This window comes from Lathyrus oleraceus, chromosome 4 (assembly GCF_024323335.1).
Source record: "Lathyrus oleraceus cultivar Zhongwan6 chromosome 4, CAAS_Psat_ZW6_1.0, whole genome shotgun sequence".
Classification (NCBI taxonomy): domain Eukaryota; kingdom Viridiplantae; phylum Streptophyta; class Magnoliopsida; order Fabales; family Fabaceae; genus Lathyrus; species Lathyrus oleraceus.
Window position 1 is genome coordinate 42720622 of NC_066582.1, and position 25447 is coordinate 42746068.

General features: G+C 35.4%; 2 protein-coding genes across 3 annotated transcripts in view; both read left to right on the plus strand.

Annotated features, from left to right (window-relative positions):
• The window catches only part of LOC127135902 (protein NRT1/ PTR FAMILY 4.5), a 57882-nt gene extending 48744 nt beyond the window's left edge, over positions 1–9138 (plus strand). The window contains exons 2-6 of the mRNA XM_051062527.1: positions 6392–6502; positions 6695–6912; positions 7020–7442; positions 7564–7688; positions 8061–9138. Of these exons, the coding sequence (XP_050918484.1) occupies positions 6392–6502; positions 6695–6912; positions 7020–7442; positions 7564–7688; positions 8061–8985 (1802 nt within the window). The 3' untranslated portion in view covers positions 8986–9138. The remainder of the gene's footprint in view (positions 1–6391; positions 6503–6694; positions 6913–7019; positions 7443–7563; positions 7689–8060) is intronic.
• A 12249-nt stretch (positions 9139–21387) lies between these two features.
• On the plus strand, positions 21388–25155 carry LOC127138754 (pectin acetylesterase 10). Of its 2 annotated transcripts, XM_051065263.1 has the most exons (11): positions 21389–21962; positions 22533–22615; positions 22701–22830; positions 22924–22997; positions 23084–23170; positions 23248–23372; positions 23479–23593; positions 23712–23789; positions 24289–24394; positions 24525–24670; positions 24751–25155. In XM_051065263.1, exons 1-11 carry the CDS (start codon positions 21764–21766, stop codon positions 24856–24858), a joined length of 1251 nt encoding a protein of 416 aa, XP_050921220.1. In that variant the 5' UTR covers positions 21389–21763; the 3' UTR covers positions 24859–25155. The 2 variants fall into 2 exon arrangements, with proteins under 2 accessions (XP_050921221.1, XP_050921220.1); XM_051065264.1 differs by lacking the exon at positions 24751–25155 and having other exon boundaries at positions 21388–21962; positions 24348–24394; positions 24525–24669.
• Positions 25156–25447: the final 292 nt, after the last annotated feature.

The following is a 25447-nucleotide window of genomic DNA, read 5'->3' on the forward strand; positions in this document are numbered from 1 at the left end:
ATAAAGAAACAAAACCATAATCGAGTTCCTCTCTTGAGATCATATTGATGATCCAAGTAGCTCCCACCCTTTGGAATAAGCAATCACAAAGCATAAACAATAATCAAACAAGCCTCTTAAGAGATCCTCAATGTATCTTGTATCTTCCACTTTGGATGAACATGGCAATGGTCCTCCAATTAAGCTCAAGTAGAATTTCCTAGCACAAAAGCACACACATCAAAAGTTCCATGGAGTAAATCAAGAATGGACGAAAGTGAGTTTAGAGATTTGGTCCTTCTAACCCATCTTCATCATTAAGGCCCATTTACTCCAATTTTGCATAAGGAAAATCCTAGAATCTAAGTCCATTTCTCCATTCTTTGCATAGGAAAAGTCCTAGAAACTAAGTCCTTTTATTTGCATTTGGTTCACAACAAACATACAAACACAAGCACAAAAGATATATACACAATTATATGTGCTCAAGTGAGCAAAAGGAAAATGGCATTAACATAAACATGGGCTCAAGTGAGCAAAGAGAAAAGCAAATGGATAATATGTGCAAGAATAGTAAATTGCATAAAAGTAAAGAGCAAAAAGTAAATGTTAATTGTTAATGGTTAGTGTTAGTAGTTAGTGTGCCATAAGGAAAATTTAGCGCTATGTTAAGCAATCGTAATTGGACTTATGTAGAAGTCACAACTATCTGAGGCCGGTCAATAATAATGTAGGCAACAACACAAGTTAGAAGTCTTGATTAGTGAACCAAGTTCCAACAACTTGCCATGCCAAAAAGAAAAAGAGAATTGATCTTGTATTGGTTTAAGTCCTTTGCATGTTTAGGAAACAACCTATCCTTAATGCAAAGTCATTCACTTGATCAATTGATCAAGATGAATTAGATTTGGATCAAGGAAGATTAAGTATCCCTAATCAATGCTAACTTATCAACCTTCAACTCATTGATCAAAAAGGAAGAAGAAAGAAGAAGAAGAAGATGAAGAATGGATAATGAAAAATGGAAAGATCAAAATGCATAAAGTGAAATAAGATGTACCAATCCATATGTATTGACCAAATGACATTGAAAGTCAAAGTCAAACAAAAAGAAATCAGAAATGAGATGGAGATTGGAGATCAAACAATGAGCCTAATATTTTTGGCATTTTCAATATTAAAATAAACTTGAATTAAAAATAATGGAAAGGTCAAACTTCAAAATCACTTTAAATCAACCTTGAAAGGTCCAAGTGATTTATCCCAAGTTCAACAAGGTCAAACAAAGTTTGACAAAAAATTTCAGCATATTTAAAAGTCAGAAACTATTTTTAATCAATTAAAAATGAATAAAAATAACCTAATTGAACTAAAATCTCAAATAAATCTCAAATCAATTTAAAAATTGATGAGAATATTTTTCATAGATCCACCATCATTCAAATAGGTTAGGAAAATATCTTTGCATTTTTTGAATATCAAAAACTATTTAAAATGAATTAAAAACAACCAGAAAAGAGAAAATTCATAAAAAAATATCAAATGATAAAATAAAAAATATTAAAAATCAGAAATAGAAACTAGAATTTATTTGGAGACTAATGCAATTGGTCCCATAATTTTTGGATTAAAAATGAGAGAGAGATTGATTTTTGAAATAAAAGGGAATAAACAAAATAAAATCAGAAATTAGAAAATGTGGAAAATCCTGGCGCGTTAGATCTCCTTTCATTAAATAACGTGGATGATCTGAAGGCAATGGCATGCGCGCGCATCATAGGACCAAGTCAATGCAACCACACATAGATGAAATAAAAGTCATAACAATCAAAGGCCAAGATCAAATCTGGAAAATGAATCCAAGGGTCCACAATGCATCTGGCAATGGGACGGCCACCAGAGCCACCTTCTTCTCCGGTGAGCTTGGATTTTCCGGCCAAAATTGCAGAGATCCAAAAGGCAACCAAAATGCACGATCCATACATCTTCAGAAAGCTGGGATGATGTACATCATCCCTGTGCCACTCAATTCCACTCTAGATCTCTATATTGAGAGAAATCAGAGATGGAAGTTTTGTGGTGTTCATCATGAAGTCAATGGATTTAAAAAATTAAATGCATAATCATGATGCCTCTATTGAGAGGACTTCAGTCAACACAAGATCCAAGCAAATAGGTTAATGGATGATGAGATTCGAAGAAAATACCAGTTGAAGAGTAATCTTGATTTCTGGAAACTAGAGCTTGATTCCTTGCTTTCTTGGCCAAAACAGAAGATCAATGAGATGAACGATGAAGGTTCAGAAGCTTTAGATCCAAGGATTCAACCAGATGTAGTTGAATTTTGGATCTGAAAAATTTGAAAGAAAGTGAGATAGCTTCTTTGGTATTGGTTATGGTTTCAGTTGTGCAACATTTCTGGCGCCATTAGGTTGAGGAAGAGTGAGGCTGAACGGCTCTATATATAGCAATTGGCAAAGGCAATGCATGAAAATTTCATGTGCATGAATGAATAGGGCCTCCATGCATGGGCCTGTACAGGCGCATGGAGGGCCCAAATCTAATTGATTTGGCAAGCTTAACATCAGCATATGGGTTTTGGACATGGAGATAGGATGTAATTGGATTATGCATGAAGTTTGAATCAAGTTTCCATAAATGCACCAAAACATTCCCTTCTTCGAAAATACCATTTGCCAAATCCAAACATGATCATGTGAGTAATGGTTGGAAAGGTCTTGATGTAAGGAACAATTGTTATGTTGGACAAAAATCCATTTGAAGTGTGGAAATTTATGAAATTTGAGTTTAAAGTGCAAGGTGTATGACATGTCAAAGCAAGGTTTCTAAATTTGGCCAATTTTCAAGCCCTTCTGTTTTGATGATGCAAGCCTCAAATGGAAAGACCTCCAACATAAAAGTTGTATATCTTTTCAAGACAATCAAAATGGACTTAAATTTTGCATAATTTGGATTTTTTATGAAAGACTTATGAGCACTTGAAGTTGGACTTTTTTGCCTTTCAATGCATTTGGTCCAAAAGGACCTATAATGTCTTGCATTATCACATGTATTTCCTTTGAGATTTTGAAATTTTGTTTAACATAACATTTGAATTACACATCTCAAGCTTTCCAATGCATTTGATCCCACCTCAAAATCATAAAAAATGAATGAGTTATGTCCTTGGGAAGTTGACCCAAAATTAGGGTTTCAGTCAAAATGACCTATAATGTATTGGAATGGGAGATGGCCTTCCAAGCTTCAGATCAATTTTTGATGAACATAAAAGTTGTTCATATTGTCCTTAAAAACATTTTTGCTTTTGGAATCATCTCCAATTGACCAACACATAAAAAGTTAGGTCTCAGTGCATTTCAAAATAGTCAGATGAATTGACTGATCAACTTCTCAAGTTCATGACTCATATCTTGATGAATTGATGATTGAGGACACTCAAGTAAGTTCAAATATGCATGAAATTATGAATTAGATAACTTCCCTTGATTTTATTTGATCATGGGCTGAGGTTGCTTCAAGAGCAAGGCATTGTGGTGCACAGATGGATTAGGGTTTCTTTGGGGAACCAACCTCAAACCCTTTGACTTGCTTTGATCAAAATGATGAATTGATATGCTAGGGAGGCATATTTGATGGATGAGAGCTTTGGGAACCATTACCATGTTTGTTATCATCTCCTCTTGGCCTTATCATTGCACAGATGATCTCCTAGAAGCTTTGACCTTGTGATTGCTTAAGCTACAAACAAAAGATGTTAGTGACATATTCTTGTGCTTTTGGTTAGTAAACAAAATAATAAATGCAATGATATACAATTCAAGCATGCTTGGTGATCTCAAACCACTCACAAAAAGTCTCACCCAAAGGTAAAGGGAACCAAGATGCTAGTGATCCTTGAGGCAATGCAAATGCAATGTTATGATGCCATGAGAGATCTTAGGGACAAAATTAGGGTCTTACAGACACCTTAAGTAAAAAGCATGGATCTTAAATAATAAACAAAATATGAATGCATGTATTTCTTGCTTATGTTAAAATTTTGAGGTTTAACATAACATGTGTGATGGATAGAGAATAGCTCGATTGAATAACCAAATTCAAATGTATGCCCAAATTGAAAAGATGGCCTTTCCAAAATCAAATGTATTTGTGGATTGGAATGAAAAAGAGTTTAAACAAATGGTTTATAATTATGAATAAATTACCTTTAAAGTAATGAAATCAAACTCATGATTTCACACTAAAACCTCACCTGGACTTAATGTGGAAGACGTGGGATGATGAAACATGAGTCGAAATGTATGAACCAAAATGGATGAGACCACACAGGTTTTAATTTTGGATTCATGTCTTGGCCATGCCAATATTCAAATGACAAAAAATAATTGTTGACTTTTCTTAGCTTTCCACACCTCCTTATGCATGCAACCACCCCTTGAAGTCCTACAATGCATGACTTGTGAATGAAGGGGATGAATAATACCTACAAGTACAAAAGATCAGACAAATATGTCAACAATTGACTTTTCCCTCTTTTTTGACCTTTAAGTACATATGTATACTTCTTATTAAATTTCAATTGATGACTGCATACATGACTCAATAACCAAATGTTATGCAAATGAATGATTTTAAAATGATGGCAATACATGACTAGATGAAATGGTTATATTGATGCAGATGGAAATGATTTGAAAAACTAAAGTACATATGCAAATTAGGTAGAACAAAATTGGGGTATGACATTATGATAATGAAACATGGCATGAAATGTATCTTGAAAATGAGAACTCATTCTAATTAAGAAAAACCAACATTGGTGTTCACTTTTTTTTGTTTATTTTGACTTTGTAAACATATCTTTTAATGTAAACAAAAATGGATTTTAGAATGACAGATGAAAGGATGCTTAATTGGATAATATGAACTAAAAAACTTAAGAAAACAAAACAAATGAATTCAAAAAAGTTAAAAGTTGACTTTTAAATCATGCCCTAAGAAATGTATGTCATGATATGAAGATGATACAAATGTCATGATGAATGAATGAGATAACAAAGAGGCAAAATTTAGGGTGAGACATAGACGTAAAGATTTGGTAAGATTTTAACTTCGTCAATCTTTCTCTAGCTACGTTAACATACCGTTGTAATAATGAGTTTTTAGTTTGATCATGTCTTTTGACTTGTGATATTACCAGTTATGAATTTGTATGTAGCTTTATGTTTTCATCCCCCATTTCAGCTGTTAATGTGAGACCTGCGATGAAAGCTTTATACTCAGCTTGGTTATTGGTAGTGGGGAACTCAAAATGAAGGATATTTGAATCACCAAACCAGTTTCATTTCCAATATGAGATCGACTCACTCCTTCTGCTATTGGATGACCCATTTTTGAACACGATTTAGGTATGAGATGTTCCAGGTGCGCCCAAAGTCATTTATTCAATGAGATCTATGAATAATTGGGCCTTCAACAATTTCTAAGCCCAAAAGAGACGTTAAACTCGTATATCTTGACGAACTATTTGGTAGCTATCCTACCAAATTAAACTTATGGAGAATTACTTTTAAAAATATATCGATGCGAACAACAATATCATACATCAGAAAATGGATGTAGTCACTAACACTGCTTTCTCTATCCTTTAATATTTAGTTTAAACATTAAATGATTTTTTATAGTTTTTAAATCTTACCTTACAAAAAATTAAACATAAATATTATATATGAACTAAAATTATATTTAAATCACAACTTTAATATTATTGATGGTTATAAATTTTATCATCAAAATTATTTTTAATTTTAATTTTTCTTGCGTTACTCTTGCTTATTTAAATGATATAGAAAAGATAATTAAGATATTTTAACTTAATTAACATAGCATGAAAGAGTTGATAATATAATTTACATAAAAAAATTTAATTTAATTTCTAAAATCGTTGTTTTGAAAAATAATTTAACATTAACATTAATTCTTATACTTCTCTTCTAAACATGCAAGATGGACCACCAATTAATTAACTCATTAATATATACTCAAACTTATGAGATTAAAGACACACTTAGTTGATAATGACCATACTTTGGACCTTCACAACACAATCTTTTGCCGTCTATAGTTCTCAATGCAAATGTTTTAGTTTTCCGCCGGTCATTGGCTTAGAAAATTATGAACTAGCCGGTCAATAGATACACTAGAGTCACAATGCATTGCATGCTTCATTATATAATAGACTACATCTTTGTTATACATTACACAATTTATACATCTTTTATTTCTATCCTTTCATACAATTCTTAACATTCCTCACCCATGGTACTAAAATACTTCATAACTTTAGCCTCATTATTATTTCTTGGCTAACCCCTTTTTAACTATATATGAGTTGATTTTAAAATACAGGATTCCAAAGATGATTCCAAGGTTAAAGATGTTGAGTATCAAGAAGTGAATTATCCAAAACAAGGAGGATATAGAGCTACTTATTTCATCTTTGGTAAATAAATTATATATATATATATATATATATATATATATATATATATATATATATATATATATATATATATATATATATATATATATATATATAATTAAAGATAAGACATGCAAAATAGACTACCAGCAAAAAGAAAATTGTCAGTATTAAACCGTGACTAAGTACAATTTTATAAAATATTTATGACAGGAATGATGTTACTAGACAACATAGGATTTGTAGCAAACATGGCAAGTTTGGTGTTATATTTCTTGTTTGTGATGCATTTTGACTCCTCTGGCTCTTCAACCACTACCACAAACTTTTTAGGAACTACTTTCTTGCTAACAGTTGTTGGAGGATTCATCTCTGATACATATATGAATCGTCTCAACACTTGCATTCTCTTCGGAATTATTCAGTTATTGGTAAAGAATTTCTTAATGATAATTGAAAACTTGATGAAGGTTCAGAATTTGGTATGAAGTTATTCAATTTAATTTGCATGCATGGTGTTTGTGTTATTGATTTATAGGGATATGCCTTACTTGTGATTCAATCACGCGACGAGAAGCTTCAACCAGAATTATGCGGAGAAGAGAGTTGTTTGCATGGTAGAAAAGCTTGGCTCTTCTATGCTTCGATATACTTGCTTGCACTTGGTGGTGGTGGAATCAGAGGCTGTGTACCTGCTTTAGGAGGTGATCAATTCGATGATAAGAATCCGAAGGAACGCGTCCAACTTGCTAGCTTCTTCAATTGGTTTCTGTTTAGTATTACAATTGGAGCTAGTTTAGGTGTTACCTTTGTTGTTTATGTTAGCACAGAATTTGATTGGTACAAAGGTTTTCTTATATCACTCTCATGCTCTTCTGCTGCCATTGTTTGCATTGTGGCTGGAAAGAGATTTTATCGTACTCGGATTCCAGGGGAGAGTCCATTGTTGAGTATTTTACAGGTATCATTTTCTTCCTTCATCTCCAAATGTTTAGGAGGGAGTATCAGTGTCGTGTCGTGTCATGTGTTCGTGTCTATGTAAGTACTTCATATTACTATTTATTTCGCAATTGTTATTGTAGGTGCTGGTCGTCGCAGTCAAGAATTGGAGGGTGAAAGTACCTGATAATTCTGAAGAGTTGTATGAAATAGAGAGTCATAAGTCTTCTTTGAAGAAAAAACTCATCCCTCACACTACCCAATTCAGGTTGGATTAGTCGTAGCTATTTCTATGATTGCCTTTAAATTCAATAGTATACCATTAGCATACCAATATAGTTTATATGGCCTTCTTAAGTTTTTGAAAATCTTGTGTAGGTTAGAGACGTTACAACCATGACAAACTCTATTTAACTACGGGTTTAACAGTGACACATATTTTATGAACCCTATTTAACTATAGTTAAACCGTGACAAGTTTTATATCCTGTGCGGCAATCCGCCTTGCACGTCTTCAAAGACGGTCCTGGTACTTTATCACATCAATTCGCTGCATGTGGTCATGAGATTGTTAGTGTATATGAACATATACAATTCAATCATATACATCTCTTTTACATGTAGTTTTGTACACAAACAGGGTTCTAGACAAAGCTGCCATTCTACCAGAAGCCAAAGAAGCAATAAAATGGAAAGTATGCACAGTGACACAAGTAGAAGAAGTTAAGATTCTAACAAGAATGATGCCTATACTTCTAAGTACAATCATCATGAACACATGTTTAGCCCAACTTCAAACCTTTTCAGTCCAACAAGGAACCTTCATGAACACATTTATTGGCACCTTCAACATTCCAGCTGCGTCAATACCTGTGATCCCGCTAGTATTCATGACCCTTTTGATACCAGTTTACGAATTCGCATTTGTACCAATAGTTCGCAAGTTCACCGGTCATCCAAATGGAATCACCGAACTACAAAGAGTCGGTGTTGGACTAGTTTTATCAGCAATCTCAATGATCATAGCAGGATTAGTCGAAGTGAAACGGAAACACTATTTCAACGATCACAATAACAAAATTAGCCTCTTTTGGCTTTCTTTCCATTACGCAATCTTTGGTATTGCCGATATGTTCACATTGGTCGGACTATTAGAGTTTTTCTACAAAGAAGCTCCTCAAGGAATGCGTTCGCTTTCGACCTCTTTCTCGTTTCTTTCATTATCAATTGGTTACTACCTGAGCACTGTTTTTGTTGAGCTCATAAACTCAGTGACAAGTAAGATTACAAAGAGTAAAAAAGGGTGGCTAGAAGGAAGAGACTTGAACCAAAACCATGTTGAGCTATTCTATTGGTTTTTGGCTATACTTAGTATGATTAACTTTGTTGTCTATCTCTTTTGTGCAAAATGGTACAAATATAGGAATGATGTTTCATTTGATAGGGAAATGTTGCTCAAACATCTAGCTACTAATCCTAATCATGGAAATGTGTCTGCAAGCTCTGTGTCCACATTTCAAGATATACCACTCAAGGAAGAAGAGAGACACAAAACATCTCAGTAACCATGATTGATAATAATGCTATGACCATCATTTATCTCTCTTAGTCTCTTTTGGTATTCCTTTAATTTTATTAAATGAATTCTTATGTATTTTGTAATATTAAATTGGTCTAATTGATTATATCCAATTCTATTCAATTACTAACAGTCCTAATCAATATCCAAGGGATTTATTTGCATTTAGTTCCTCCCAACGAGATTAGCAGGACGTAAATATGAACATGAACATCAAAGCATTTCTTCCTACCGCTAAATGTACCCCTTAAATTTTCATGGTTGTAAAACTAATTATTACACAATACATATAATAAATAAATTATTTAACTTAATCCACTTAATTCAAACATTATTGATGATTACATAACTCCAATAACATATTGTTTTGCACAAATCAATTAAATATTTTGTTTTGAAGAAAAAAATTACAAAATTATTATCATACAATATCTTTATTTTTGTGAACATGCAATAATTATAAATTGTAAACCATTATTATATAATTTAAATCATTAAATATTTATGAATTTTACATGGATGGATAAAAAAATTGTTATCCAAAGAATTAGAGTTTTAAAAAAAAATGAAGAAGAAGAGAGGGAGGGAAGAGAGAGAAAGAGGGAAATTTTATTAATGTAAAAATTGCAGTTTATTCATTGATATATTTTGATTTACATCGTCAGTAACCGAACACAATTCATTAACGGTAGTATTTCACTTTGTCTGTAGATTTGTTTACACACTTCGACCCATATGTTGTATTCGACTTCGTCGAACACAACTTACTTCTACTTAACTTATTTCAACTATGTTATGTAACACAATTATGTCGAATACAACTTTCCTACCAAAACAATGAATTAATCTTCTAACACACCTTCTAATTCATATTTTCGAGGCTTCTTATCCCAATGCTTTTCATTAAATTTGACTTTCTTCAGGGGCTTAATGAGTATATCAGCTAGTTGTACTTCTGACTTTCAATACTCAGAGATTCAAGATTTCCTTTATTTACTTGACCCCTAAGAAAATGATACATCCTTTCTATGTGCTTACTTCGACCTGACACACAAGATGATTTTCCAGGTCGATAGCTGACTTGTTATCGACAAACAACTTCATCTTCTTATGTTCCATGATCTTGAGCTATTTGAACAACATCTCTAAACATACTATTTGAAATATTGCATATGATGCAACCACGTATTAAGATGACAAAGCCACAATGCTTTTTTTCTTGAGCTCAAAGAGATCGGAGTTCCTCAAATCATGAATATGCAACATGCAAAATTATTTTTCTCGTCTTGATCTCCACTAAAATTTGAATGAGTTAGCCATGTACCTCTGTATTTATGTTGATATTCTTATGCCTTGACATCAACACACCATAATCAATGATACCTTTTATGTAAAGGAGTCACACATAATTAACATTAACTATAATAATTCTATTTTTCTATATGGTATCAGTCGGATAGTTAGCATAATAGCTTTTTTTTTTCGATCAAAAACTATGACAACACATCTTACCTCATTACCCTCTCCCTCTTAAAAAGACCTTGTCGAATTCAACACAAACACTCAACTACCAATAAAACTCAACTCCACTAATTATCCTGCTTGGTACAAATAAACTTATTTTCTCCTTATTGCACGTGATCTTAACGGCTTTTAAACTGGTGATAAACTGCGTCCTTCTACCACAATCACATCTGAAGGTAAAGAAATCGCTAATCTAACAACCCGTTGTGGATTCGTGAAGACAAGCTCCTTTATATAGGTTTATTTTGCTCTTGTGATCCCGAAGCTCGCTCAGTCATGGCTTCAGTAGATACATCTCGTGAAGCTTTACTTGCTCTCCAACGAGCATTTAGCCACCGATCTTGGTCTTGAATCATGTCCTTGAAAGAGCGTATCAGCTATCTCAGAAAAGGAACATCTTCGGCTTCATCATACCTTTAGTCTATCAAATCCATTGATGATGAGTTATCACTCATCAGACATCCTCTTGATGATCTCGATTTGGTCATCTACGCACTTAATGGCTTGGGACCTACCTTTCGTGAATTCACGACATCCATCCATACTCGTGATTAACCAATCTTGTTTCATGATTTATATGACAATCTAATTGATTTTGAGCTATTTTTACAGCGTGAGGAACGCACAAATGAAGTGTTCCCAATCACTATTAATCATGTTCAACGTAGTCCTAGACAAGTCTCTGGTCGTAGTCGCCCATCTGCGCCCAATTCTAATTTTAGAAACAATAAAAAGAAACAAAGTGTGGTATATCAATACTGCAACAAATCGGGCCACTCAGCCCGGACTTGCTACAAAATACATGGTTTCCCCAATAAATTGCATTATCCATCTGCTTATGCTGCTCAAATTGTTGGTCCATCCTACACCATACCACCATTTTGGCTTCTTGACTCTGGTGCATCTCATCACATCACCAATGACTTACATAATCTGTCAATAAAAGGAGACTACAATGGCAATGATCATCTTCAAGTTTCAAACGTTAATTCTCTACGCATTACACATGTTGGTTCTACATCCATCTCTCCCTCTACTTCTTCACCTCTCCATTTATCTAATGTTCTATTTGTTCCTAATATCACTCAAAATAATATTTTTGTCTCTCAATTATGTCAAACTAATAAAGTTTCTATTGAATTTTTTCCTCCGTATTTCGAGGTGAATGATCTACGCACAAGGGAGATACTTATGTGCGGACTGAATGAAGACAATGTGTACAAGCTCACTCTCTCCCAACATCAACCTCACACATGTCTTGCCCAAGCCTCGACCACACTACCACTATGACACCAATGTCTTGGTTATCCAACCACACTAACTCTCCTACGTGCACTCAAAACCAACAACATTTCCTTTACTGGGTCCTTAAATAAATGTATTGATTGTCTTTCTAACAAGAGCCATAAACTTCCCTTTTCTAAATCTTCAATCACTATTAGTTATCCTCTAGAAATTGTGTACTCTGATGTATGAGGTTGTGCTCCTGTTCATTCAATAGATGATTTTCTTGGACCATTTTTTCAAATATGTCGAGTTATATCCAATGAAACTAAAATCAAATGTTACACTACTATTTCCCATTTTTCAAAAATTAGTGGAAAACTAATTCAACACTAAAATTAAAACTTTGTACTCCGATAACGGAGGTGAGTTCATTAAACTTCGCACCTATCTCCAAAATCATGGTATATCCAACTTAACCACTCCTCCCCGCACCCCTGAGCACAATGGTCTATCTGAAAGGAAACATCGTCACCTTACTAAAGCAAGCCTCCATCCCTTCATAATTTTGGTCTCATATTTTTCACTGCCTCCTACCTCATAAACCGTCTTCCAACACATGTGCTTAATATGAGCACCCCATATCATGTCCTATTAAAAAATTCACCCAATTACACCAAGCTCAAAACCTTTGGTTGCTTATGCTTTCCCTAGCTTAAACCTTACACCATCAATAAACTCAAACCATGATATGAACCATGCATATTCCTTGGCTACAACTTGATCCAAAGTGCATATATCTACTACATTTTTAAAAACAACAAAACCTATGTTTCAAGACATGTTCAATTCGTTGAAACCATCTTTCCTTACTCTCGTGACACCCACAGTCCACCAACTCCTTCACCTGTATCCGTAGACCCCAATACTCTTCAATTAACATCATATATACCTACTACAACTATCCAACAAACACCACACAACCCAACCACAACTATAACTCACATACTGACCTTACCCTATCCAAATCACATCTCTACGGAACCACAACCGCCGACATCTAACCTACCTTTTCCAAATCTTACTTCCTTGGAACCACAACCTCATGACCAACCCTCTCACCCATTACATGAGCATACATTGTCTACATCTCAAATCGTTGCAGAGGTGTCTCTCTCGGCACCCTTTGTTGAGACTTATTCCATGATAACTCATGGAAAAGCTGGTATTTTTAAACCAAAGAAACTTTTTTCAGTCACCAAATATCCTTTTCCACCATCTATAGAACCAACATGTGTTACACATACATTAAGATACAATGAATGGAAGCAACCTATGTCTAATGAATTCACTTCTCTCATGGGTAATGGTGCATGGTCTCTAGTTTTTCCTTAACCACATTTCAATGTTATTGGAAATAAATGGGTGTTTCGTCTAAAGAGGAATCCAGATGGATCCATTTCACACTACAAAGCATGCTTAGTTGCGAAGAGCTTCCATCAACGTTCTGGTATTGACTACAAGGACACGTCCAACCCTGTCATCAAACCACAAACAATCAAAATGGTGTTATGCATTGCTTTTTCTAAGGGGTGGTCTCTCATGCAAATGGATGTTAATAATGCTTTCCTCAATGGATTTCTCAATGAAGAAGTCTATATGTCATAACCACCTGACTTTGTCAACCAAACGTACCCAAATTATGTTTGCAAACTTCACAAGTCTCTCTACGGCCTTAAGCAAGCTCCGAGTGCATGGTACAACAAATTACACTCATTTGTAGCAAACTATGGTTTTACCAAATCAAAATTCGACCATTTCCTGTTCATTTACAAGAAAGACAACATTGTGGCCTAGTTTCTTGTCTATGTTGATGATATACTTCTCACGGGTAACTCTCCCATTTTTCTACACGCCTTCAAAACATCCTTGGAAGCAAAGTTTTCACTCAAAGATATGGACAATCCCAATCACTTTCTCGGTGTTGAGCTACTTCCTACTCCAAAACGCATCTTTCTCTCCCAACAACATTACATCCGAGACATATTACACAAATAAAACATGTTTGATGCCAAACCCGTGTGCCCTCCTATGGACACCTCAAATCCTCTTATCTCATAATCTGTTGCACAAACTATCCCAACAGATGCAAGCTCCCACAACAAAAAATATGCAAGCATTAAAGTGTGTTATACGCTATTTGAAACATACTCTCTCTTATGGTTTGCATTTAGTTCGGAAAACCACAGTCCGTCTCACCGCCTTTTGTGTTGCTGATTAGAGTGGTGACATTGCTGGTAGGAAATCTACAAGTGCCGACATTGTCTATGTTGGTCCAAATGCAATCTCATGGTCCTACAAGAAACAATCTACAGTTGCTCGCTGCTCCATAGAGACTGAATATCGAACAATTGGTTCAACCACTATTGAATTATTATGGTTACAGCAGTTACTATCTGAGCTTGGCATAACATTTTCACATATAACATCGAAGCAAACTGTAATGAATAAGGACAAAAGGGGTAACAAATCACAACAAAATAATCAACATGTGGCATATGATCCTCAAATTCAGGAGTTGGGACGCGGAGTGAGAAGCAAAATTCCCAACAGAAAATATACCACTGATTTCATTTAAGTAGCCCAATGATTGGTAATGAGGGTGTGGAATTTAGTGGAAAGAATTGGATTCTATTCTCCCTATGAGCACTATGCTTTCTAAATCCTTCCTTTAATTTCTCTGTACTTACATTTCTGCAAGTGGAGAACCACAATCATTTTTATCATTAACGAAACAATACTTGAAATTTGTATTGTTGCATTGAGAAAATTAGTACAAATTTACCTTAATCGTTGTGTATTGTGTGCATATATTTTGAACCATAACAATTGCTGCTGACCTCCCATGGTTGAGGGTACTCGTATGAAGGGTCTTGAGAACTCCATCGCTGAGATCAACAAAACTTTGCAGCAATTTCTGGAGGATTCGGATCGTCGTCACTCCGAATACACCCAGCACCGTCTCATGGACCAAGCCCGTTTGGAACGCGTCAAAAATCAACTGAGTTCGCTCCATTCAACACACACCCCGACAACAAGGGCTTCGTCGTTCCTCCACCACCACAACAGCCGTTTCAGACCCGGAACATCAAGCTTGATTTCCCACGATTCGACGGAACAGAGGTAATGAACTGGATCTTTCGCGCTGAACAATTTTTTGATTATTATGCCACACCGGATGTTCACCGCCTTACCATAGTCGCCGTACACATGGAAAAAGATGTAGTGCCATGGTTTCAGATGATTTCACGTAATCATCCCTTTCAGTCGTGGGCTATGTTTACTCGGGCCTTAGAGATGGAATTCGGCCCATCCCCTTATGAATCCCCTGGACTGGCCTTGTTCAAACTTACCCAAACATCCATTGTTGCTGACTTTTACTCTGCTTTCACTGTTTTAGCCAATAGAGCCCAAGGACTCAGTCCAAATGCTACCCTAGACTACTTTGTTAGTGGGCTCAAGCCAGAAATCAAACGAGACGTCATAAGCCAAACACCAACCACCCTTTCTCGTGCCTTTGCTCTGGCAAGGTTGTTTGAGGATAAATACAACCCACCTCCATGCAAGAACCCACCCCCCACCAATTCCAGACCTTACCATTACCCAGGCCCAAACACTAACCCCAAGCCTACCAATAATGTACCCATTTTACCTAACCCCAAACCACCCAATCCACCACCTAAATCCCATCCAGTCAAAAACATCACCAGAACAGAGATGCAACTTCGCAGAGAGAAGGGGCTCTTCTATTATTGTGATGAGAAGTTCTCTCCCACACACAAATGTCCAAACCGCCATTACTTTCTGTTTCAAGTTGAAGATGATGACACTGCACAGGCCATCGAAAACAATGATTCTGTTATTCCTGACTCATATATTGTTGACGATTCTAAGCACCATGCTTTGAATGGGTCACACGGAACGGGTACCACGCGTCTCCGAGGGCGTATTCAAGGGGTGGCTATCACGGTGTTATTGGATAGTGGAAGTTCCGATAATTTTTTGCAACCTAGAATTGCAAATTTTCTTCAACCCCCTATTGAATCTACTGCTCAATTTCCAGTTTTGGTTGGTAACGGAAATTCTTTAACTACCATGGGGTACATTGCTGATTTACCGGTGGATGTCCAAGGTAATACTTTTCACATACCAGTTTACCTACTCCCTATCACTGGCACGGATCTGGTACTAGGAGCCCCTTGGTTAAAGACATTAGGGCCGCACATAGCAGACTACAATGCTTTGTCCATCAAATTTTATGTCAAGGACACATTTATCACCCTTTATGGTGATCAACCTAAAGGTCTAAGACATGCTCAGTTTCATCACATTAAGCGATTGCACAACACTCACTCAATTGAAGCTTCATTTACACTTCAGTTTTAGAAAATTGAGCCTTCTTCCACTGGTGCACCAACTGAATTACATCTGGACCTAGCCACCATTGTTACTACTTTCTCTGATATCTTTGACGAACCAAAGGGCTTACCACCACCGCGGTTTCAGGACCACACTATTCCATTGCTAGATGGTAGCAACCCGGTCAAAGTGAGGCCTTATCGCTATCCACATAGTCAAAAGGCACAAATAGAGAAGATGGTTGCGGAAATGCTAGAGCAAGGCATTATTCAACCAAGTAACAACCCTTTCTCTTCACCTGTGTTATTAGTGAAAAAGAAAGATGGTACGTGGCGTTTCTACACCGATTATCGTGCATTGAATCCCATCACTATCAAGGACAGCTTTCCTATTCCTACTGTCGATGAACTACTTGATGAGCTATGTGGAGCATAGTACTTTTCCAAGCTTGATTTACGTTCCGAATATCACCAAATTTTGGTGACCCCAGAAGATCGTCATAAAACGGCCTTTCGAACACACCAAGGACTCTATGAGTGGCTTGTCATCCCCTTTGGACTCTCTAATGCCCCAGCCTCATTTCAAAGCTTAATGAATCACGTGTTTCAAATGCAGCTTAGAAGGTCGGTTTTCGTATTCTTTGACGATATTCTTGTCTATAGTCCGACTTGGTCTGCCCATCTTACTCACTTGACTTCACCATTGAGTACAAACCCGACAAAGAAAATGTGGCAGCCGACGCCTTATCTCGTTCGTTCTTTATGGCTCTATCAGGTCCAGTTAATCCACTATTACCACTCATATCCACTGCTGTTGATGCGGATACTAACTTATATCAGATTAAGTTATAATGCACCCATGGTGCTTTCCCTGACCCCTCGTATCAAGTGAAACAAGATATGCTTTATTGGAAGAACCGTATTGTAGTACCTCAGGGGCCTAGTATCATTCAAGCTATCTTAGAAGAATTCCATTCTTCTTTATTGGGTGGCCATACTGGTATTGCTCGCACCAAATCTCGCATCACTTCACACTTCTGGTGGTCTTCTATGTCTAAAGATATTCGCCTATTTGTATCAGAATGTTTGGTCTGTCAACAAGCTAAGACCGCTACTACAGCTCCTGCCGGCTTGCTGCAGCCTTTGCCTATTCCATCACAAATTTGGGAGGATGTCTCCATGGACTTTATCACCGGTCTCCCACCCTCCAATGGCTTTACCATCATCATGGTGGTTGTAGATCGACTATCCAAATACAGTCATTTTGCTCCATTGAAAGCTGATTTCACCAGTGTTAAAGTTGTTGAATCCTTTCTTTACAATGTAGTGAAATTGCATGGTTTTCCCAAGAGTTTGGTGTCTGATAGAGATAAGGTGTTTACAAGTTCCTTTTGGAAACACTTATTCAAGTTGAGTGGTACTACTTTGGCGATGAGTTCCGCTTACCATCCGCAATCCGATGAGCAAACTGAGGCAGTCAATGAATGCTTGGAAATGTACTTAAGATGTTTCACTGGCCAGGTACCTCAGAAGTGGGCTAAGTTACTTGACTGGGCCGAGTTTTGGTATAATTCGCCGTTTCAGTGTAGCATTGGGATGACACCTTTTAAAGCTGTGTATGGTAGAGAGCCTCCCATGCTACTTAAATATGACAATGTTGTTCCTGTTCCACCTTCACTGCAGACTTTACTGACAGAAAGGGATCATACTATACAATTGCTTAAGGCTAATCTGCATCGCGCTCAACAGGTCATGAAACATTATGCTGACACCAAGAGGAAATTTGCTGAGTTTAAGGTGGGTGATATGGTTTTAGTGAAGCTGCAACCATATCGGCAACACTCATTATCCTTACACCAAAATCAGAAACTGGGGTTGATATATTTTGGTCTATTTCCTATCTTGGAAAGAATTGGTGTTGTGGCTTATAAGGTCTTACTCCCTCCTTCGGCTAAAATCCATCCTGTTTTTCACATTGCTAACTTGAAGTTGTGCAAAGGAAATCACTCCAATCAGTATGCGCCTCTTCCTCTACTTACCACTGAAACTGACCCAATACTATGTCCCGAGAATATTTTAGACTCACGAGTGTTACTGCAACAAGGCAAGGAAGTACCACAAGTGTTGGTGCAATGGTTTAACTTATCAGCAGCGGAAGCTACTTGGGAAAATTGGTCAGAATTTTCCTCCAATTATCCTAACTTTAACCTTAAGGACAAGGTTAATTTTAATGGAGAGAGTAATGTAATGAATAAGGACAAAATGGTTAACAAATCACAACAGAATAATCAACACGTGGCATATGATCCTCAAATTCAGGAGTTGGGACGTGGAGTAAGAAGTAAAATTCCCAACAGAAAATATACCACTGATTTCATTTAAGTAGCCCAATGATTGGTAATGAGGGTGTGGAATTTAGTGGAAATAATTGGATTCTCTTCTCCCTATGAGCACTATGCTTTCTAGATCCTTCCTTTAATTTCTCTGTACTTACATTTCTGCAAGTGGAGAACCACAATCATTTTATCATTTACGAAACAATACTTGAAATTTGTACTGTTGCATTGAGAAAATTAGTACAAATTTACCTTAATCGTTGTGTATTGTGTGCATCTATTTTGAACCATAACACAAACTACTTATGTGTCAATCCCATATTTCGCACTAGAATGAAACCTCTATCAATTGACTATCATTTTGTCTGAGATCTTGTTGCCAAGAAAGAACTTCAAGTCTCGTATGTTCCTCTCCGTCATCAACTTGTTGATTTGCTGGCCAAATCTTTGTCACAAAACATGCACCAATTTCTCACTTCCAAGATTGGCGTCGTAGACCCCTCCTCCATCTTGCAGAGGCGTAAAAGAGCCACACATAATTAACGTTAATTACAATAAAGGAGCCACACATAATTAGTATTAACTACTGGTTAAGAATCAATCAAATGAAATTATATGTAATTACCTCTTTTTCATTCTTAGATTATTGACATTAACTTAGTTTTCGGAGCACACGGTTTGCTCATATATATATATATATATATATATATATATATATATATATATATATATATATATATATATATATATATATATATATATTATGTATCTCAATACTCTCTTAAGTGTAATGAGATAACATTCTGATAACTTTTATGTGAATCTCCTCAACAATCCGATAAATTGATAAATATATGTATGACATAGATATCATAAGGATCTAATAATTTAATTGTATAGTATTATACTTACAAATTTATTATTTATATCTTTTCTTAATTTTACTTCGATCTCCAACATTCTCATGATTCATCACTTGACATGTCATTACGGTTACTCATTTTAAACTTTTTATTTTTATATTATAATTGTACATCAAATTTAGTTGGTTAAACAAATATTATTGATTTCATCTTAAAATATATCTATATTGATATTTATTCCGTTAAAGTTTTCATTTGTTAGGTTTATATGTTATTTAAAAAATGCTTAAATTTGATATGTTTACTTAAGTTTATATATAGCTAGGTAGGAGCCTATATTCCAAATCATCGTAGAAAGTCATTCTAAAATTCATTTAGACATGATTAAAAGTAAATGCAAGTTTAGGGGGTGGTGTGTATTCTGGGCAACATATTCATAACGTTTTTACTTTGAAATGACACGTCAAGTGATGAAACTTGAGAATGAGCTTTTACATTGGATCAAAATCAACCTATCTCCTAAATGGAAAAATATATTTATCTAAAACATTAAGATATTAGGTATATAAAGTCATCTCATTTATAAAATATTTAACCATTTTTTTAAAGTTAAGTGAACTTATATTTAATAATTTCGTCTACAAATGTGAGTTCATTCACTTATGTATTTCACTCAAACGAAACTCATTCATCCACATATATTAGCATTGTAGCTGACACACTTATAACGTCAGATACGCTTTAGTGGGACATATCATTTGACATCACTTTGTTAAAAAGACTTTAGACTCAAGGAATTGATCTCTTATATGAACGAAACTCTTATACCAATGATGAGTCACAAAGAAAACATTTACATTAGGTCAAAAACAATCAATATTAAACCAAAACCTTAATACATTAAATATATGAGTGATCTTAACACCAAATCCCTACATATTTAAAGAGAAGTTAACTGTTGTGTTGATCGACTAACTAATTGAACTTTCTTGTTTCTTTTCATTGTACAAATGTGGAGACTTGTTCTAAAAAAGACATCAAATTCCAATACGTTTAAAGATAAGATAATCGTTGTGTTAATTGACTCATTAATTTAACTCTCGCTAAAAGTTTCGATCCTCTCATTAAAAAAAAAACTACACTAATACTCTTCAAAAAAAATACAGAATGATATACTATAACCTTGAACAATATGCAATACTACGAGACCGTGACAGTATTTAATATTTATGACAGATTCGATTTTCATGAAGTGGTGTGGTGGGAGCCATCTTATGCATAAAAAAATAAATACATGAATTAAATGTAGTGACGGTAGCACCAAGGTATAAGGAACAAGACAAGTTGATACGCAGTATGTGGGTCACATATATGTATAGAAAATTGGATTTTTCAGAAACACAACACAGCTGCATATGGCCCCCAACACTCAGATTCATTCGGAGAGTGAGGTCCAGCTCTCTCTTTCCCTCCCTCGTTTTTATGTCGGTGCTATTTTCCAAACCTTTCTCATTCACCACCAACCATATACTTTGTTTATGTTTCGTTACACCTTTCTAATCAATTCCTAGAATCATGTTGGTGATTGGATCAAAATCAATTCTTTATATGAAAAACTAATATTCTAACTTATTACATAAGTAATATAAAACATGTCTCTTTTGTCTGCACTTTTCTACGAGACAAATTAAAGTTTTACGTCCGCATCTTTTGATGTGTCCGTCCGCCCCGCCCTATTTCTTTTTTAATTTTTACGGACACAAAAATTAACTTAAACTTGTACATTTTTAGATTTAAAATATTTAGTGCATTGGGTCCTTCCATCCCGCTCTACCCTAACTTTTTTTTTAAAACGAGACAAAATTTTAGACTCGCACCCTCAATATTAATTGTCCCGCTCTTTTTACATACTTTTACAACGGGACGGACATTGCCCATTTACCATGCTAATCAAAATCAACTTTATTAAATCACTTCAAGAGCATAACCAAACACAAATTTCATTTCACACCTATTAATAATATTTTCTTCTAAAAAAACCTTTTTGGCATACTTTGCCACAAAAGCTCTTTTTCATTTGCATTTATGAAAAAAGTCCCCTCCTTTCTTTTTCTTCTCTCTCCCTCTTAACTCTCTCTGTGTTTAGTTATTACATGCTCTTATTGCTGCATTGAATAACCAATCTACACCCAACTCCAAAAACCCTGTTATTTATTATTACCATTTTATAACTTGTGACTCACCTTGCTCAAATTTAACACTTTTACTATTTTATTTTTTTGTCCTTTTTTTTGTACTTTTTTTCCTCCTACATATACTCTTTCTTCTCTTACTTCTAAAGCTTCCATTGTCTTGTTGTTGTTGTTGTAACTTTTGTTGTTTGCTGTTGTGAAAAACATATGGCAATGTGCCAAACAAACAAGAGTTTTGTTGGCATGAAGGTGTTATGTGTGTTTGTGTTCATAGGTTTTGTGATTGTGGAAGGTTTAGAGAATGGTAATGTCACAGAGATGCAGTTTGTTAGAGGAAGAGGTTTCTACAATAGACCTTTGATGGTTGGTCTTACTCTTATCAATGGAGCTGCTGCTAAAGGAGCTGGTAACCCTTCTTATGCATTCATTGTTCATCTATCTTTGATAGTTGTTTTGTTCTTTAGGTTGAATGTAATGTGAATTATGTATGAAGCTTCTTCAAGTTAGAATGAATTCTAGAATCAATTCTAACACATTTATGTACCTCTAGAATCTATTTTGACACATTTGTTGCCTTTAGTTGAGATCTAGAGATATGATGTGGAGAATTGATTCTGATGTGTTTGGTTGCTCTCGATTAGAATTGATTATGCTTTGCAGAATTGATTTTACTTGAAGTTAGGATTTGCAGTTTTTGAGTCTAAACGTGATTGTTATACTGAACTTTAATGTTCAACTCAGTAAATCAATTTACCTTCGACTGACTTTTAGCGAGAACCAATTTACTCAAAATCATTTTTTTTTTCAATGCAGAATCATTTTTTTTCATATTACAAATCAAACTTTTCAAGATTATATAGCTGACTTATTTCTGATATGGGCCCTTTCACTATTTAGAATCATGCAGTTCACAGCTGTAAAGACAAAAGCTATTAGTTAATTGCTCAATGTGATTGATTTGTATTCTCTCTTGTAGTTTGTCTGGATGGATCTTTACCGGCTTACCACTTCCATCGCGGATACGGTTCAGGATCAAACAGTTGGTTGATACATCTAGAGGTATGTGATCGTTCGCGAGATTCATGAACTTTGAACTTTGTTCATCTAAGACTGGACATTAGATGTAAATTTCTTTTGGTGACAGGGAGGAGGCTGGTGTGGAACTATCAGAAACTGTATTTACAGTAAGAAAACGCGGCACGGTTCATCCTATTTTATGGAAAAACAAATACCGTTTATCGGAATATTGAGCAGCAAAGCCGAGGAAAATCCAGGTCATAAATCTTAAACTCGTCAACATTGCTTTTGTTTTCATAATTAACCACGTTGAAATTAACACCTTTTCATTTGGATGAATCTGTCTGCAGATTTTTACAATTGGAATCGAGTAAAAGTTCGTTATTGTGACGGGGCATCGTTTAGCGGAGACAGTCAAAATGAGGTAAAAACGAATACAAACTCTGGACTTCCGGCTTAAAACTCACTCAGTGATTGAATTAATGTGCTGAGTTTATCTTTGCTCCATAGGCAGCAGGGTTGTATTTCAGAGGGCAGCGCATTTGGCAGGCTGCAATGGAAGATTTAATGTCGAAAGGAATGCGATATGCCAAACAGGTTTGTCTCCGAAAACTCCAAAGAAAAATAATCTCCTTCCTGAAATCTGCTTGATACATGTTTCTTTTCTTTTTCAGGCTCTTCTATCCGGATGTTCTGCGGGAGGTTTATCAGCTATACTACATTGCGATGAGTTCCGGGAATTGTTTCCAAGAACCACTAGAGTAAAGTGCTTTAGCGATGGTGGATTATTCCTTGACTCGTAAACAATAACTAACGAACTTTCAATTCTAATCCATTATTATTCGCGGAAGCTGATCTATATCTCGATTCTTGTTTGACGACAAAATAATTGTTTCGAATTTCAGCGTTGATGTATCTGGCCGTCGTAGTTTAAGGAATTTGTTTGGAAGTGTAGTCAACTTACACGGTGTGCATAATAGCCTTCCGAGGAGTTGCACCAGTCGCCTCAATCCAATTTTGGTAAGGACTATTTCATTCATTCGAGATTGTAAAATTCATAACTAGTACTTGTATACTAACATTATAGTTTGTGAAAATCTCATTTATTTCGCTATCTGTTTTTATATTCCATTTTCAGTGCTTTTTCCCGCAGCGTTTAATCGCGAGTGTTAGGACCCCGCTATTTCTTCTCAATGCAGCTTATGATACTTGGCAGGTAAGTTTCTTCAACTTGCAGTTGGTTTGAAATTTTCTCAATCTCCTCGAACTCGTGCTTCTGAAAAACATGGACAATAATATATGCCATGGCATGAAATTAGTCTTCATACACATATAGCGCTTGTCAGAGTCCTCTCACGTTTTTGGAGGCCTGACGTAGGTTAGTCTCGGTTTAACCATGATAAAACAAATAGATGCCCTATTTAACCACGACTTAACCGTGACAGCATTTTATGAGGCTCTATTTAAGCACAGTTTAACGGTAACAAATTTTAGGCTCTGTGCTGTAGTCTGCCCTGCACGCCCTGAAAGACTAGTCGTCATAAAATAATAATGCTATAACTTATGCTTAGTTGATTCAAACTTAGGCTCATTCTGTGTTACCAATGAATTCCGAATAGGTATAAGGACTCTTCTTTGAGACTATTTTCAAAGGTCTCATCGCCATTCATCGGCCAGTTTCTTAACTGTTTCTGATTGCTTCAATTTTCCGACAGATTCAAGCTAGTCTAGCTCCACCGTCTGCTGACTATCGTTGGAATTGGTTTGAATGCAGAAAAAACTACGCACGCTGCAGTTGGCCACAGATACAATTTCTACAAGGTAATCAATAAATCATAAGTTTCAAAGAGTAGCTATTTCTAGTTTGCGTCGGTTATTCTTCTCAGTTTGGTTACTACTTACAACTAATTATCGGTAATGACATCATGAATCTTGGATGAAAATGAAATAGGTTTTCGAAACCAGATGCTTAGAGTTACAAGACGATTCTCATGGTCGCGCCAAAACGGATTATTCATTAATTCGTGTTTTGCTCACTGTCAATCCGAAAGACAGGATACATGGTTTGCTCGCGGTTCTCCTCATATTGGAAATAAAGTAAGTCTTATCTGACTATTGTATTCTTTTCCGACTATTGCTTTTATAGTAATTTTAATCAAGTTATATTATGCAAGCAGGGTATCGCGGATTCTGTCGGGAACTGGTTTTTCGACCGAGTCGGTGTTCAAGCCATAGGCTGTGCTTACCCTTGTGACAAAACCTGTCATAATTTGGTTTTCAACTAAAAGTATCATTCTTTCATTACTTTTGTTCTGCTCTTGCACTGCAAATAAGTGCTTGGAGTTCAAGAAAGGGAAAAAAAGTCAGAAATTAATTATAATTTTCATTCATGTATACATAAACCTTTACTTGCATATGCTTATTCAGTTTTGGTTGAATAACATTTTTTGCTAGTTAGTAGATTTTGGTTCCAACCTATGGAACTTTCAAACATCATTGTAATCCAAATATCTATCTCTTTACAGATTATATATACTGTTGTATTTCTTCAAGTTCAATTGTTGAAATTCATTTTTTGGGAAGTGTTCAGTCTCTGGATCAAATCTCGTTTGCATTTGTAACAAAAATTCGATATTGAGAGAAACATTTTAATGACTGAATTTGACTTGAAAATCGAAAATTTTCCAACTTTGGACATATGAACATAGCCATTGAATTTGACTTGAGTCTAACTCAATAATAAAAACTAGTGTGTTAGTTGAGAACTATCCGCCATTTATGAACAAGTTTTTAAGCTATATTTTTACTAATGTTAGGCTTAAATATTTAAAACATATACAACAAGCCATTGACAAGCTGATTGTTATCTCAAGT

Excerpts from the sequence above, each read along its gene's own strand:
- LOC127138754 (XM_051065263.1), top strand. The coding sequence starts at position 21,764 with ATGGCAATGTGCCAAACAAACAAGAGTTTTGTTGGCATGAAGGTGTTA. Across the intron at positions 23,373-23,478 it reads GGTGGATTATTCCTTGACTC|CGTTGATGTATCTGGCCGTC; the intron begins GTAAACAATAAC and ends TTCGAATTTCAG. Across the intron at positions 23,594-23,711 it reads GTCGCCTCAATCCAATTTTG|TGCTTTTTCCCGCAGCGTTT; the intron begins GTAAGGACTATT and ends TTCCATTTTCAG.